Below are 13,576 nucleotides of genomic sequence, written 5' to 3' on the forward strand. Positions count from 1 at the left end.
TTCTCTAATAAACAAAATGTTTTTCATCAACTTGGAAGATAAACAAAAAGGAAAAAAACTTACAATCATTTTTATTATTATATAATTTAAAATTGGTTTTATGATCAATATTGCATTTAGTTATAAGAAAACAATAGTATTTTATGATATATTTAAAGATATCATTTTGTAATTTTAGAAAATTGATATAACAGATTTTAGAAATTGATAACAATAGCTAAAATTGTAAAGATATTTTCAAGTAAAATCTATCTATATCTTATATATCTTATATATACATTTTTGGAGACATTTAGCAAATAAATCATGGAGTTGCAACCTATTTACAAGCATGCCATTAGCATTAATTATTAATTTGTTTTTATTTAATTAATTAATATTAAGTTTTGATTTTTGGATACAAGATTTCCTATTCGAATAAAATTTCCAAAACAATAGGAACCACTTCCTTTAACATTAAGTATTAAAATTATAATTAATTTAATTAATATTAAGTTTCCAATTTTACAAAACAATATTTTCTCCATACAAGCATTTCCTAAACGATCAGCCTAATCAATAAACGACAATGTTTTTAAAACCGGACCGGAAGGTGAACCAGAAGTCTTTCGGGTGCTGGTTCAATTAGTCATAACGGTTGAACCACGGGTGAATTAGTTTATTAGTTTGTTTACATTTTATGAATATAACATCTACTTTTCTATAAATATATGAACAAAACATACATAGTTAAGTATTAGCGGTCGATATAACATTCCTACTTTTAGTACACGTAGGAATTCTATACTACTAACAAAATACTTTCTAATTTCTATACTAACTAATATATCTATATTTGTAACCTATATATACATTTTTGGAGACATTTAGCAAATAAATCCTGGAGTTGCAACCTATTTACAAGCATGCCATTAGCATTAATTATTATTTTGTGATTATTTAATTAATTTATATTAAGTTTTGATTTTTGGAAACAAAATTTCCTATCCGAATAAAATTTCCAAAACAATAGGAATCACTCCCTTTAACATTAAGTATTAAAATTATAATTAATTTAGTTAATATTAAGTTTCCAATTTTACAAAACAATATTTTCTCCATACAGACATTTCCTAAACGATCGGCCTAATCAATAAACGACAATGTTTTTAAAACCAGACAGGAAGGTGAACCAGAAGTCTTTCGGGTTGCTGGTTCAATTAACCCGTGACGAATTAAATCGGTTATCGGGTTATCCCTATATAAGTAAAAGAGAAGTACAAAAATGCTTATGGGTCGGGTCAATTGCAGAAAATAACCCGAAATTAAAACTGTCGGATTCGGGTCAAAATAAATCCGTGAAGAATTAAATCGGTCATCGGGTTATCCCTATATAAGTAAAAGAGAAGTACAAAAATGCTTTTGGGTCGGGTCAATTGCAGAAATAACGCGAAATTAAAGCTGTCGGATTCGGGTCATAAGAAACCCGTGACAAATTAAATCGGTCATCGGGTTATCAAAAAAAAAAGATATTTCAATAAATAAAAATCATAAATGTAAAACATCAATAAATTTCTCACAAACCATTTCTAATGATTAATACATTAACTGCCTCCATAAATCTTTAACAAAATATTCTACATATGGCATATTGATTTCGAAAAGATTGTTCAGTCCTGAAATTTAGGAAACATATAAAGTTAAGTAATTATTTAGATTCATCGTATAAAATTTGCATTTATTAAAAGCTTAACAATAAAATCTAAATCAAATCAACATTATTTGTTATACCAACTTACAAAAATATTCCGTAAATTTAGGATATCGATTTTGTAAATAATCGAGATCTCAATCGTACTCTATCGAAAAGAAAAAAATATCTCACATCAGTTATAATTTTTTTACAAATGTTCAAACCAGGCCTCCAAACTTGAAAAATCTATATATAGTGTTTAATACAATTTTTTATTTGAGCATATTTAAAATATTATAAGATTTTAAAAAAAAATTAAAGATTTTTCAAGTTTAATTTAAAAATTTTAAAACTTTTAAAGTTTAATTATTTAAGATTAATAATTTTAAAACTTTTAAAGTTTAATAATTTTAAAATTTTTAATATTTAAGATTTTTTCAAGTTTAATTATTATTAATATTGAAACTTTTAAAGTTCTGAGCTTTTAAAAAGTTTTAAAATATTATAATATAGGAAACTAAGAAAATTAATATTATTAGTAAATCAAATGACGCTTCAATTTTGGAAAATTATTATAGAATAATATCTGATTACCAAATTGTTCCAAAATTTTAGTCTTTTATCGGAAATTTTAGTCTTTTATATGCTAAACAAACAAAATCCTAAAATATCATTTAGTTATAAAGATATCATATCTTTGCCAAATATTCTATCGCAAGTTTTCACCTAACTGTTAGTATTCTAATTGATTTCGAAAACAGAAATACCGTTAATCACTAAAAATATTTCCTTATATGAATATATTCAATATTAATACAAGATCGACACTCATTACTCACTATATAAAGCAATACATTTGGAAATCAATTGTTTCATTCCAACTTTTCTATGCTTTTATGAAGTTTTTATCTATGATTTTTTGTGTATATATTTTTTATTTTACAGGAACATCAAAAACATTGTCAATCTATCAAACAAACTCATAGGTATATGAACTATTTTACATTTTAGTAAATAATTTGACTTAATATAGAAACTATATTGTTTTATTTTCTGCAACTAATGTTATTTAAATATATTTAAATTTTCTGAACAAAAATACTTATATGTACATACTGATATATATATATATATATATATATATATATATATATATATATATTTTAATTTATATTTTAACCAAATCGATGATTTTATATGTGAACACAAAGTTCTATCATTTAGCTTTTAGTTATGTTAATTACAATGCAACAATAATGAAATCATATAGATTTTAATATTAAAACTTATTTTTCCAATTTATAAGAATTTATTTTATATCTTAGAATTTATCAATTACTGTTATTTTGGAACCAATAATAATAATATGTAACTAAAGATCCTAAATATTTAGAAAATTTCATAATATTAATTAATCAATTTTTATTTATTCGGATGGTGAGTACAATAATTGTTTATATATATTTTTGTAAACAATAAATAAAATCGAAAATTAATACAAAATCACTATATTTTCCTAGAGTACATTCCTTAATCATTTTACTCACTACTAATACAAAATCATTATGGTTTGTCACATCATACATTACGAGTATGTAACTTTTACAAACAAAATATTTTTTATATTTTTTATGTATATTCCTATTTCTACTACCAAAATGATCAAATTGAATTATCTATTCATTTGTGTTGTTAGAATTTTCTCTAAACTTTTATATTTATTTTTAGGTATCAAAACTCATTATTTTTGACAAAAAAAACTCATTATATTACCATTTACTCACTTTTTTGTTTCCCTACTATTCTTTTATCCAACCTCATTACACAATTATATGATTTACAGTAAAAATAAAAATATAGCATATACCAATATATTAAAACCATATATATATATATATATATATATATATCAATAAGTATTCCCCCGCGCTATAGCGCGGGTTCGATCCTAGTAGTTAAGTATTAGCGGTCGATATAACATTCCTACTTTTAGTACACGTAGGAATTCTATACTACTAACAAAATACTTTCTAATTTCTAAACTAACTAATATATCTATATTTGTAATATATATATACATGTTTGGAGACATTTAGCAAATAAATCCTAGAGTTGCAACATATTTACAAGCATGTCATTAACATTAATTATTAATTTGTTTTTATTTAATTAATTAATATTAAGTTTTGATTTTTGGAAACAAGATTTCCTATCCGAATAAAATTTCCAAAACAATAGGAACCACTCCCTTTAACATTAAATATTAAAATTATAATTAATTTAATTAATATTAAGTTTCCAATTTTACAAAACAATATTTTCTCCATACAGACATTTCCTAAACGGTCGGTCTAATCAATAAACGACAATATTTTAAAACCGGACCGGAAGGTGAACCAGAAGTCTTTCGGGTTGCTGGTTCAATTAGTCGGACCGGTTGAACCACAAGTGAATTAGTTTATTAGTTTGTTTACATTTTATGAATATAACATCTACTTTTCTATAAATATAAGAACAAAACATACATAGTTAAGTATTAGCGGTCGATATAACATTCCTACTTTTAGTACACGTAAGAATTCTATACTATTAACAAAATACTTTCTAATTTCTATACTAACTAATATATCTATATTTGTAAGGTTGTACATTTAAAAAAAATACAAATTAAACATTAGTTATATATGTAGTTAATTTATAAATTAAATAACATTCTGTTATAAAAAGATAGTCCAAAACCTTGAAATATATTTCTATACTATCAATTTTTGGTTTTTTTGACAATTTTTATATAAACTAGATATTTTCAGGTGATATCCAAAACCTTGAAATATATTTCGAGTTAAGATCGGATTTGATTGTTTTTAATTCAATTTTTTTTAAAAGAAGTCAATTCAAATTAATGATAATAATCATGAAGAAAAAAAAACCAAAAATTGAATTCATGAAAGAAAAAAAAAGACAATTCTAAATATCAAAACACCTTCACAAGCCGACAGTTCTGGACTTCCTAAAACATCAAATGACATCAAATTCAAAGTTAGAATCATATAATCTATCCAAACTAACATATGAAAATGAAAACTAATTATCTTGCAGTAGTGATTATAAAATTACTTGCAAAACTTGTAAATTGACTCAATCTATTGTTAAGGTCCTTAAGAAAATCTAACTTTGGATGATTTCGGGTATTTGTTTTGGGTGTTCGGATATATCCGATCGGGTTCGGGTACCCAATTCATTTACTAAAAGTATCCAATCAGATATTTTTAAGTTCGGGTTCAGGTTCGGATCGAGTATTTTAAATCGGATTTCGGGTTAGATTTTTGGGTTCGGATATTTTGCCCAGCCCTATTACGGGATAGTGAGATTCAATTAAACACAAAAAATAAAAGTGGATAAAACAAAACTAGTTAAAAAAGACTTCACTAGATAGATCGACGGCTAAGATTACACCAGAAATCAAAATAAAAAGAATTTTACTATTTTATTAATACAATAAGACATTAAGGGGGTGTATTCAACTTGACATTTTAAGTGATTGTGGATAAATCATATGTTATTCAATCATATATTTTAAAAAGTCTGTTAAAATTCACTGTTATTGAACTGATGATTTAAAAATCTACTTTAAAATGCACTGTTATTCAAAACAGTTTGTGAATTTAGATTTTAATGACTTTTAAGGATTCTAGAGGATTTGAGAAGATTTGTTTAGTTAAAAATACATAAATCTTTTGTATTCTTACACAAATCACTTAAAATGTCAAGTTAAATACATCTCCTACATCTCATGGTTTTAGACAGGATTTGAAAGAATTTTGCAATAAATCATATATTTCCCTAAAATCAACAAAATCATTTAAAATAAATCTCACTATTCAAATCACTTCGAATATTAGATTGAATACACTCCCAAGAGTGCAAATATATCTCACTATCTCAAATACGTACCTATATATATATACACACACAAACAACGAAACATAATAAGAAAAAACACGTTTGCTTCCTTTCTTCTTCCTTTTCCGAAGTACAATCTTGAGATATCTCTAAGTACCCACACATATTTTGCAGATATAAGTTTCATCATGCTCTATTCGCCTACGAAGCTGTTCTTGTTCTTCCTCTCGTGCATTGTGCTGTTGTCTGTCAAATACAACACTAGTGGCTTCGTCACCGCAGCAAATAGCATTGGCTTGAACTACGGCCTCCTCGGAGACAACCTCCCATCTCCGTCCAATGTTATCAAACTTTACAAGTTCATAGGTATTACTAAAATCAGAATCTTCGACCCGAACATGGAGGTCCTTAATGCTTTACGCGGCCACCGTGATATTGCAGTCACTGTTGGCGTTAGGGACCAGGACTTGGCTGCTCTTGCAGCTAGCGAAGAAGCTGTTAAGGGCTGGTTCGCGACCAACATCGAGCCTTACTTAGCCGACGTCAACATTGCAGCAATTACTGTTGGTAATGAAGTCATCCCCGGATCAATCGGTTCTCAAGTGCTTCCAGTCATGCAGTCTCTCACCAACCTAGTCAAGTCGAGGAATCTTCCAATCATAATAAGCACCGTGGTGGCTATGTCGAACCTTGAGCAGTCGTACCCACCTTCTGCAGGAATATTCACATCCCAAGCTCGTGAACAACTTGTTCCCGTGCTGAACCTATTGTCCCAAACAAGTTCGCCTATACTTGTAAACATTTACCCATACTTCCCTTACGCTTCCGACCCAGCAAATATTCGTCTCGACTATGCAACCTTCGCCACTGAAGATATCGTTGTCCAAGATGGACCATTGGGATATTCAAACATATTTGATGCAATGTTCGACGCATTTGTGTGGGCAATGGAGAAAGAAGGCGTTAAAGATTTACCCATGGTGGTGTCTGAAACCGGATGGCCATCCGCTGGGAACGGGGATTTAACTACGCCAGAAATCGCGGGTAATGGAAATTTTGTAAAGCATATAGCAAGTGGGAAAGGGACGCCTAAGAGACCTAACAATGGCATCGAGGGGTTTTTGTTTGCAACTTTTAACGAAAATCAGAAACCGGTCGGGACTGAACAAAATTTCGGGTTGTACAATCCTACTGATATGAAACCCATCTACGGGCTATTTTAAAGTGTGACTTTTAGACTTTCCCCACTCAATAACACATGCTAGCAATGAGATTGCTGAGATCTCTCGTAGCGGAACTTAATTGGCTTTTTAAATAATAAATTTGATTTTTTTAATTAAAAAAAAACAATTGCTCTGGTTTCGTAATTGTACTTTGTTTCTTCATCAATTAAACAAACACAATACAAGACTACAAGAGTTATGCCATATACTTTGCACTCTTCTATGTTTGTATATGTTTCCAAAACAACTTTGTTTTTTATGCGTTTGGATTGAGAAAAACCAAGGGTTTATCATATATTAAATAATTCAAAGAAACTGCATTTAGAGAAGTGGAGCGCGTGAATCTCGCTCATGGCAATTTCTCTCTCAAAAGTTTTTCTCTTCTGATCACAATCTCTTGCACCAACGGCGGATCTTCTCTCAATTCCGGTGACGATGAGGACCCTACGGCTCATGGTTCTTCATCCGCGACTCTGCATCTTCTCGGCGACACCATTGGAACAAGATCAAGGGAGCAGTGGAAGGGAGAAGCATCTGCGAGACTCCTCTGGTAAGAGCTCTACCGGCAGTGTAGCGACGCAGAGTGAAAAAAGGAGATTCACGGCGAGGAACGAGCGAGGAAGACAGTTAGATCTGGGGACCGGAGATTCTGGAGGTCTCGCGGAATCGGTTTCGATAGGGAAGGTAGACTCCGATCCGGCGAAGCTAAGCCACCGTCGAAGGTCTCTTCATCTACTTCCTATTGTCTTTCTCCCTCACGACTAAGCAAAAACTCTCCTCGACGACGACGAGCTCGATTCTCTTCCTCCTCCTCAACACGGCTCTACGGTGGCGGAATGGAAACAGATCTTGGATCACCATCTCTGTTCGGCTAGCGTCGTCCAAGCTTACCGGAAGTCCTGTTCCGGTAAGTATCCGCAGATCTGTTGGACGGCGGCTACAACGTGTATTACGTTTGTAGATTAGGGTTTTCAGCGATCGGTTTGTGAACCCGGTCGGTTTTGTATCTCAATGGTTTAGTTCAGTTTGATGTCATGGATCAGACCCTTAGGGGATTTTGTATGGGTCTAATCCGGAAATAGCCCATTCAGCATATATTTTTAATAGAATACTCTTTAACAAAAAAAACTGCATTTGTGTAGAGAAGAAAAATTATAACCATCTTGATTGCACAATAATATGTTTTTTATGATCACGAATAAATTCTTCCTATTTTGGAATTTTTTTTTTTGAAGAGATTTATTAACCTTTCTGATACTAAATATGCTATATATACTATATACAAATTTAAAAATTTATTACGATTAGACAGATGTTATGATTCGTTCACATCACTTTCCTTTTAATTAAACCCACCAAAAAATATTGTATAATGTTCATGAAAAAAAATGACATTTAGAAATGTTAAGTTGTGATATAACAATAATAAGTTTGTGAAATTATTTTTAAAAAAAATACAAGTGAACGATAAGATTTGAAGGTATTTTGTCTGAGTCTGACCCGTCTTAATCCGATTCGTCCCCTTTCTTTCATCTCCGAGTCAATTTTTGAATTCGTCAATCGTTCTTCTTCTTCGTCTTCTTCCTCTTGAGATTCCCCAGAAAAACCCTAGCTCTCTCTCTCATTTCCCCCTCCAAATCTCACCATTAATTTTATGCTAGGGGGAGCATAGAATCGAATCGAGTCCTCGTATACCAACAATCGTGATCGATCTGCGGAGGCTGAGAAACAAACAAAAATGTCATCGGAGATCGAGGTGGTTGAAGAAATCCAATCGAATCCGCAGGAGAATGGGGAATCGAGTTGTAAAGCGGTTGACGAGGAGAGTTTGAAGAACGATGTGTATACCGCTGCGGCTTATGGTGATTTGGAGAAGCTTCATAGATTGGTTGAGTGTGAGGGTTGTTCTGTTTCCGAGCCTGATGGTCTTGGCTACTATGCTCTTCAGTGGTCCGCCTTGAACAACCGCGTCGCCGTTGCCCAGTACATTATCGAGGTTACACAACAACAACTCCCCCAATCTTCTTTTTTTTTTTTCGCAAACAGGGTTTTGTGCTTTATTAAACGTTTTGTTTGTTGATGTTCTGGAGTCTCTGTTTACTACTCTTATGTAGTTGATTTTGTTGCCATGAGCTAAATTAGGTTTGAACTGTTGTGGTTCTGAAGTTTCTATTACTGATCCGTTTCGGTTCTGGTTTGCCAGCATGGTGGAGATGTAAATGCCACGGATCATACTGGACAGACTGCATTACATTGGAGTGCTGTTCGTGGTGCGATTCAAGTTGCAGAACTTTTACTACAAGAGGGAGCAAGGGTCGATGCAACGGATATGTATGGCTATCAGGTAGTTCTCTTATTTAACTACTTCGTATATTAAGGGAGGTTGTATAACTGGCACTCAGGTTCCATAGATATTGCTTGTCATTTTTTGGTTGCATTTTTCTAGTAAGATGAATGTGTTCTGAGGTTCATGTAGGTAAATCAACACTGCGTACTTTGTCACTTGTTTCTATGGGAAGAAGAGCATATGTTCAATCAACATTATGCATTAGAAAATGGCTTCATCTAAGTACCGATCCTACTTGTCTTTGGAACGATATTGAGCTGTCTCGTGACCCATTATTCAAAGCTTTATCTAAAACATAGAGAACTTTCGTTTAGCCGGGATATTAATCAGCTTTTAGAATGTTCATAGTGATTTCAATTTCATTTATAAATCTCAAAAGACCTTGTTTCTGCCATCTCCATACTCCATTTAAAGGTTGAAAAACTGAGTTCTTCTTTATTCTCAGAGTTTCTTGGTAAAGCTCGGATTATTCGTCAATGTTCTCCTCTGGATCCTACTAAATTTCCCTTTTTGTCTTGTTACGTTCTCAGTGGATGTATTTTAATAGCCAATTTAAACTGCTTGTAGCCAACACATGTCGCAGCACAGTATGGCCAGACTGCTTTTCTTTGTCACGTTGTCTCCAAGTGGAATGCTGATGCTGATGTGCCAGATAATGATGGAAGAAGCCCCTTGCATTGGTATGGTTGCCGCTAAGTGGAACACAAGCTCGCCTTCTTTGAACTGTTACTTATTAATTGATTTTTGGCTCCTTTCATTTTTACTTCTAAGTGTTTAGGCTTGCATGCTTATTTGGAGACTCGATAGTTGGTTTATTTGTTTCCTTACAATTTTTTCCTAGTTGCAAAATATGCTGGGTGGATTAAATTACTTTTTGTGATGAGGTGATAGTTCTCGAGTTTTTTTGTTACGAAGATTTGTGAAGTTTGTTGTACCGTTTTCTATTTAGATTCCAAGGATACATAGGTTATTTTCTTTCCCATATTTCTTACTGAGGGTTCGTTACTGTTACATGGATTATTCTGCAGCATTTTTTTTAGCTTGCTTAGGTGGACCTTTGAATTTTTATCCTTTGTTTTCAGAAGACGGTTCTAATTCGTCTTTATTTTATTCTCATAATTTGAGAAATTCAGGGCTGCATATAAAGGTTTTGCAGATTCTATTCGCCTACTTTTATTTCTGGATGCATATAGAGGACGGCAGGACAAAGAAGGTGGTTACAAACATAATTTTTCTTTGAAATCCCCTTATATATTTTTAGATTAACCAAAAATTTCTTACATCTTCTCCTTCGTATATCAGGTTGCACTCCTCTGCACTGGGCTGCCATCCGAGGTAATTTGGAGGCTTGCACTGTCTTGGTGCAGGCTGGAAAGAAAGAGGATTTGATGATTACTGACAAGACTGGGCTAACCCCTGCACAACTTGCTTCTGAAAAGAATCACAGACAAGTTTCTTTTTTCCTTGTAGGTATCTGTTTTACTTGTTTTTTGTGTAGCAATTTGTAGTCATACTGTTTATTTGATGCTTTCGTAGTGGCTGTACTGCTAGAAATAAGTGGTAGTTGGATCATTCTATTGGCCTGGATTTTTTTTGGCAGTTATGTGCATCTCATTTGACCTTTGCATACCTGGTGTAGTTAACTCTTCTTGTAGCTGTACTGTATGAGTTTCTCCAAGCCTGTAGAATTCCTTACCCATTCAAAATGAGCAGCATTATGCTTAAACTATTGAGAAAATTAGTTCTATACTGTGTCTGAATATCTGTCTTATCAACACTACTGTGCAGGGTAATGCTAGAAACCTGCTTGAAAAGCGTTGCGACGGAAGCACTCCCCTTGGAAAGTTGTCAAAGTTGGGACTCGCTCCAGTTCTTTGGATCATGATCCTGCTGCTTCTGCTCGTATATACAAATTCTGTTGTTTTGGGTATATCTTGGTCCTCGAATCTCGCATCATATCAAGCAACTGTTCTGTGCATGATTATCATTTTATGAACTCTTTGGCCATTGCAGCATCGAATCTGCCAAAGTTAACAACTGGAATTGGTTCGCTTGCATGGCTGGGTTTCCTTCTTGCAACTGCAGGACTATTTTTATTTTACCGCTGTAGCAGGTATAGGCTCACCCTGTCCTTCATCGATTTCCTTTTTGTATAAAGTCTGAAAGTACCAAGTCTGCTTTTTGTTATTGTCTGATTATTAGTATAGTGTATCTATGCAATACGTAAGTTGCTGATCCAGCTGGCGGTTGCAGATTAGGATTTTACATTATAGTATTCTAAAGCCAATTCTCTTGATGGTTTCTTTCATTTCACCTAGCCATTGCAGATTGGGATTTTAATTTTCTGTTGTGAACTCCTATTTTTCTCCATAGTGGTATAATAATACCTTTGTATCACAAGTAGCGGGTTTCCTTATTGTTTAATAATGTAATTTATATATTCTGCAGGAAGGATCCAGGTTACATCAGAATGAACATCCATGATCCGCAAACTATGAAAGATGATGTTAGTACTATTAGCTTCTTTAGTTCTCAAGTTTAAGTGACATATAGGTATGATTTCTAGTACGATTTTATGTTCAAGTGTCATTACTGGTTTTCTTACCCCTTTACAGGAACCACTGTTAAAAATAGAGCTAAACAACCCTGCTTTGCTTGCTGGGAATTGGACGCAACTCTGTGCAACATGCAAGGTACCTGCTCAAATTCTCTTTTATGTCGTTCTTAAATCGTAATAACAAATACTTAATCATGGATCTTACATCTTAAAATTTACTTCTTTTGGTCCGCTTTGTTTCATTTTATTCAGATTATCAGACCTCTTCGAGCTAAGCATTGTTCCACGTGTGATCGTTGTGTAGAGCAATTTGATCACCATTGTCCTTGGGTATCAAATTGTGTTGGAAAAGTAAGTACAGCTCCTGTCTTCCTATAATAGTTTTTGACATAAGTTGGCAAATTTGGGGTAGACGGATCAGGCTTTTGATAGTAACATTTTATATTACTAAATCTTTCTTATTCTTCCTTGTCTCTTTTGATGTGACATTACTTATTGTTCTTTTCGAAAAAGCTTAGACGATCTTAATTATTAGAGTGGTATACTTGTGTTGCATATTTGGGTATAGAGATCGCCGGAGATGTTTCTTGGTGTCATAGTACCTCTTCTATTCATTTTGGTTGCTAGTGGTTTGATTTCTTACACTGGCAGCACGAGCTTGATACTATTCTGTGATACTTATCTGTGGATTGTGCTTGTTTTCCATTAACCTATTTTGCAGAAAAACAAGTGGGAATTTTTCCTTTTTCTTCTACTTGAAGTTCTAGCGATGCTGATAACTGGTGGTGTTACTCTTGCAAGTACGTTTATAGTGGAGGATGCCCTTTATTTGTGATATATAAATTTAGAGAAAACTTTCGGATGAAAAATGTAAATGATATATACATGCAGGAGTCTTGAGTGACCCTTCAGCTCCATCTTCTTTTGGAGCATGGATGAGCCATGTCGCTACTAATCATGTGGGTGCTTTATCCTTTCTGCTGGTGGAATTCTGCCTCTTCTTTTCTGTTGCTGTCTTAACAGTTATACAAGCGTCACAAGTGAGTCCTCATTCCTTTTTCCGTATTTGCATGTCTTTGTTCCTCTTGTGGCCTAGATGGTTTAAGGACTCTGTTCGCTTCCCCAGATAATTCATCCGTAGAACTCCACAGCTAAAACTCACTAAGTAGACTAGATACATTTCATGGGGGAATGTTTTTCCTCATCCTGAAGGTTGATCCTTTCCCCTTAACCTTTACAGATATCAAGGAACATAACTACAAACGAAATGGCTAATGCCCTGCGGTACAGCTACCTAAGAGGTCCAGGTGGTCGCTTCAGGAATCCGTATGATCTAGGGTGCAGACGAAACTGCTCGGACTTTTTAGTAAAAGGTTATAACGAAGATATTGAGTGTCATGAAGAAGACGCAACACAGAGACAAGAGGGTATTAACATGATGCAAATGCAGCGGAATCCAGAACTTCAAAATGGCAATGGCCACGTCGCTATCAATGTTAACCCGGTACATAATTCACAGTCAACACATGGTCATTCTTCCAACTGCAGCCATAGCCATAATAGTAAGTCAAAGAGTGATAAAGTTCCTTTGGGGTTGGGACTTGGTCTTGCTCGCAACCCAACCCGACCTGTTGTACCTCCATGATAGGGGCTTGTCCCAAATGTTCTTTAAATGTGCATTTGTGTTGTAAGAAACACGTGTGTGCTGATACATTATCATTAACACAAGTAACTCAAGGTTCGAAACCATGGATTTCTTTTTTTCAGAATTAGATTGTTTCCATTTAGTTATTTCCTCTCTCTAGATTTAATCGAGGTCTTTTTAAGAAAAATTATATAGAGATGTTCTCTTATTGTAAGAGGCATCCAAACGG

General features: G+C 33.2%; 1 protein-coding gene and 1 pseudogene across 2 annotated transcripts; both read left to right on the top strand.

The window, feature by feature from the left end:
* Positions 1–5,753: 5,753 nt before the first annotated feature.
* On the top strand, positions 5,754–6,855 carry LOC104736108 (putative glucan endo-1,3-beta-glucosidase BG4 pseudogene; annotated as a pseudogene).
* A 1,317-nt stretch (positions 6,856–8,172) lies between these two features.
* LOC104736109 (protein S-acyltransferase 24) lies at positions 8,173–13,493 on the top strand. Of its 2 annotated transcripts, XM_010456037.3 has the most exons (13): positions 8,173–8,794; positions 9,002–9,142; positions 9,713–9,825; positions 10,279–10,358; positions 10,448–10,611; positions 10,934–11,072; positions 11,159–11,258; positions 11,594–11,651; positions 11,761–11,838; positions 11,955–12,053; positions 12,424–12,502; positions 12,594–12,742; positions 12,943–13,493. In XM_010456037.3, exons 1-13 carry the CDS (start codon positions 8,537–8,539, stop codon positions 13,345–13,347), a joined length of 1,863 nt encoding a protein of 620 aa, XP_010454339.1. In that variant the 5' UTR covers positions 8,173–8,536; the 3' UTR covers positions 13,348–13,493. The 2 variants fall into 2 exon arrangements, with proteins under 2 accessions (XP_010454339.1, XP_087338390.1); XM_087482264.1 differs by lacking the exons at positions 8,173–8,794; positions 9,002–9,142; positions 9,713–9,825; positions 10,279–10,358 and having other exon boundaries at positions 10,476–10,615.
* Positions 13,494–13,576: the final 83 nt, after the last annotated feature.

The sequence above is a fragment of the Camelina sativa genome, chromosome 13, assembly GCF_030686135.1.
Source record: "Camelina sativa cultivar CO46 ecotype springtype chromosome 13, ASM3068613v1".
In the NCBI taxonomy this organism is placed as follows: Eukaryota; Viridiplantae; Streptophyta; class Magnoliopsida; order Brassicales; family Brassicaceae; genus Camelina; species Camelina sativa.

Excerpts from the sequence above, each read along its gene's own strand:
- LOC104736109 (XM_010456037.3), top strand. The coding sequence starts at position 8,537 with ATGTCATCGGAGATCGAGGTGGTTGAAGAAATCCAATCGAATCCGCAG. Across the intron at positions 9,826-10,278 it reads GGAAGAAGCCCCTTGCATTG|GGCTGCATATAAAGGTTTTG; the intron begins GTATGGTTGCCG and ends TGAGAAATTCAG. Across the intron at positions 11,839-11,954 it reads AACTCTGTGCAACATGCAAG|ATTATCAGACCTCTTCGAGC; the intron begins GTACCTGCTCAA and ends CATTTTATTCAG.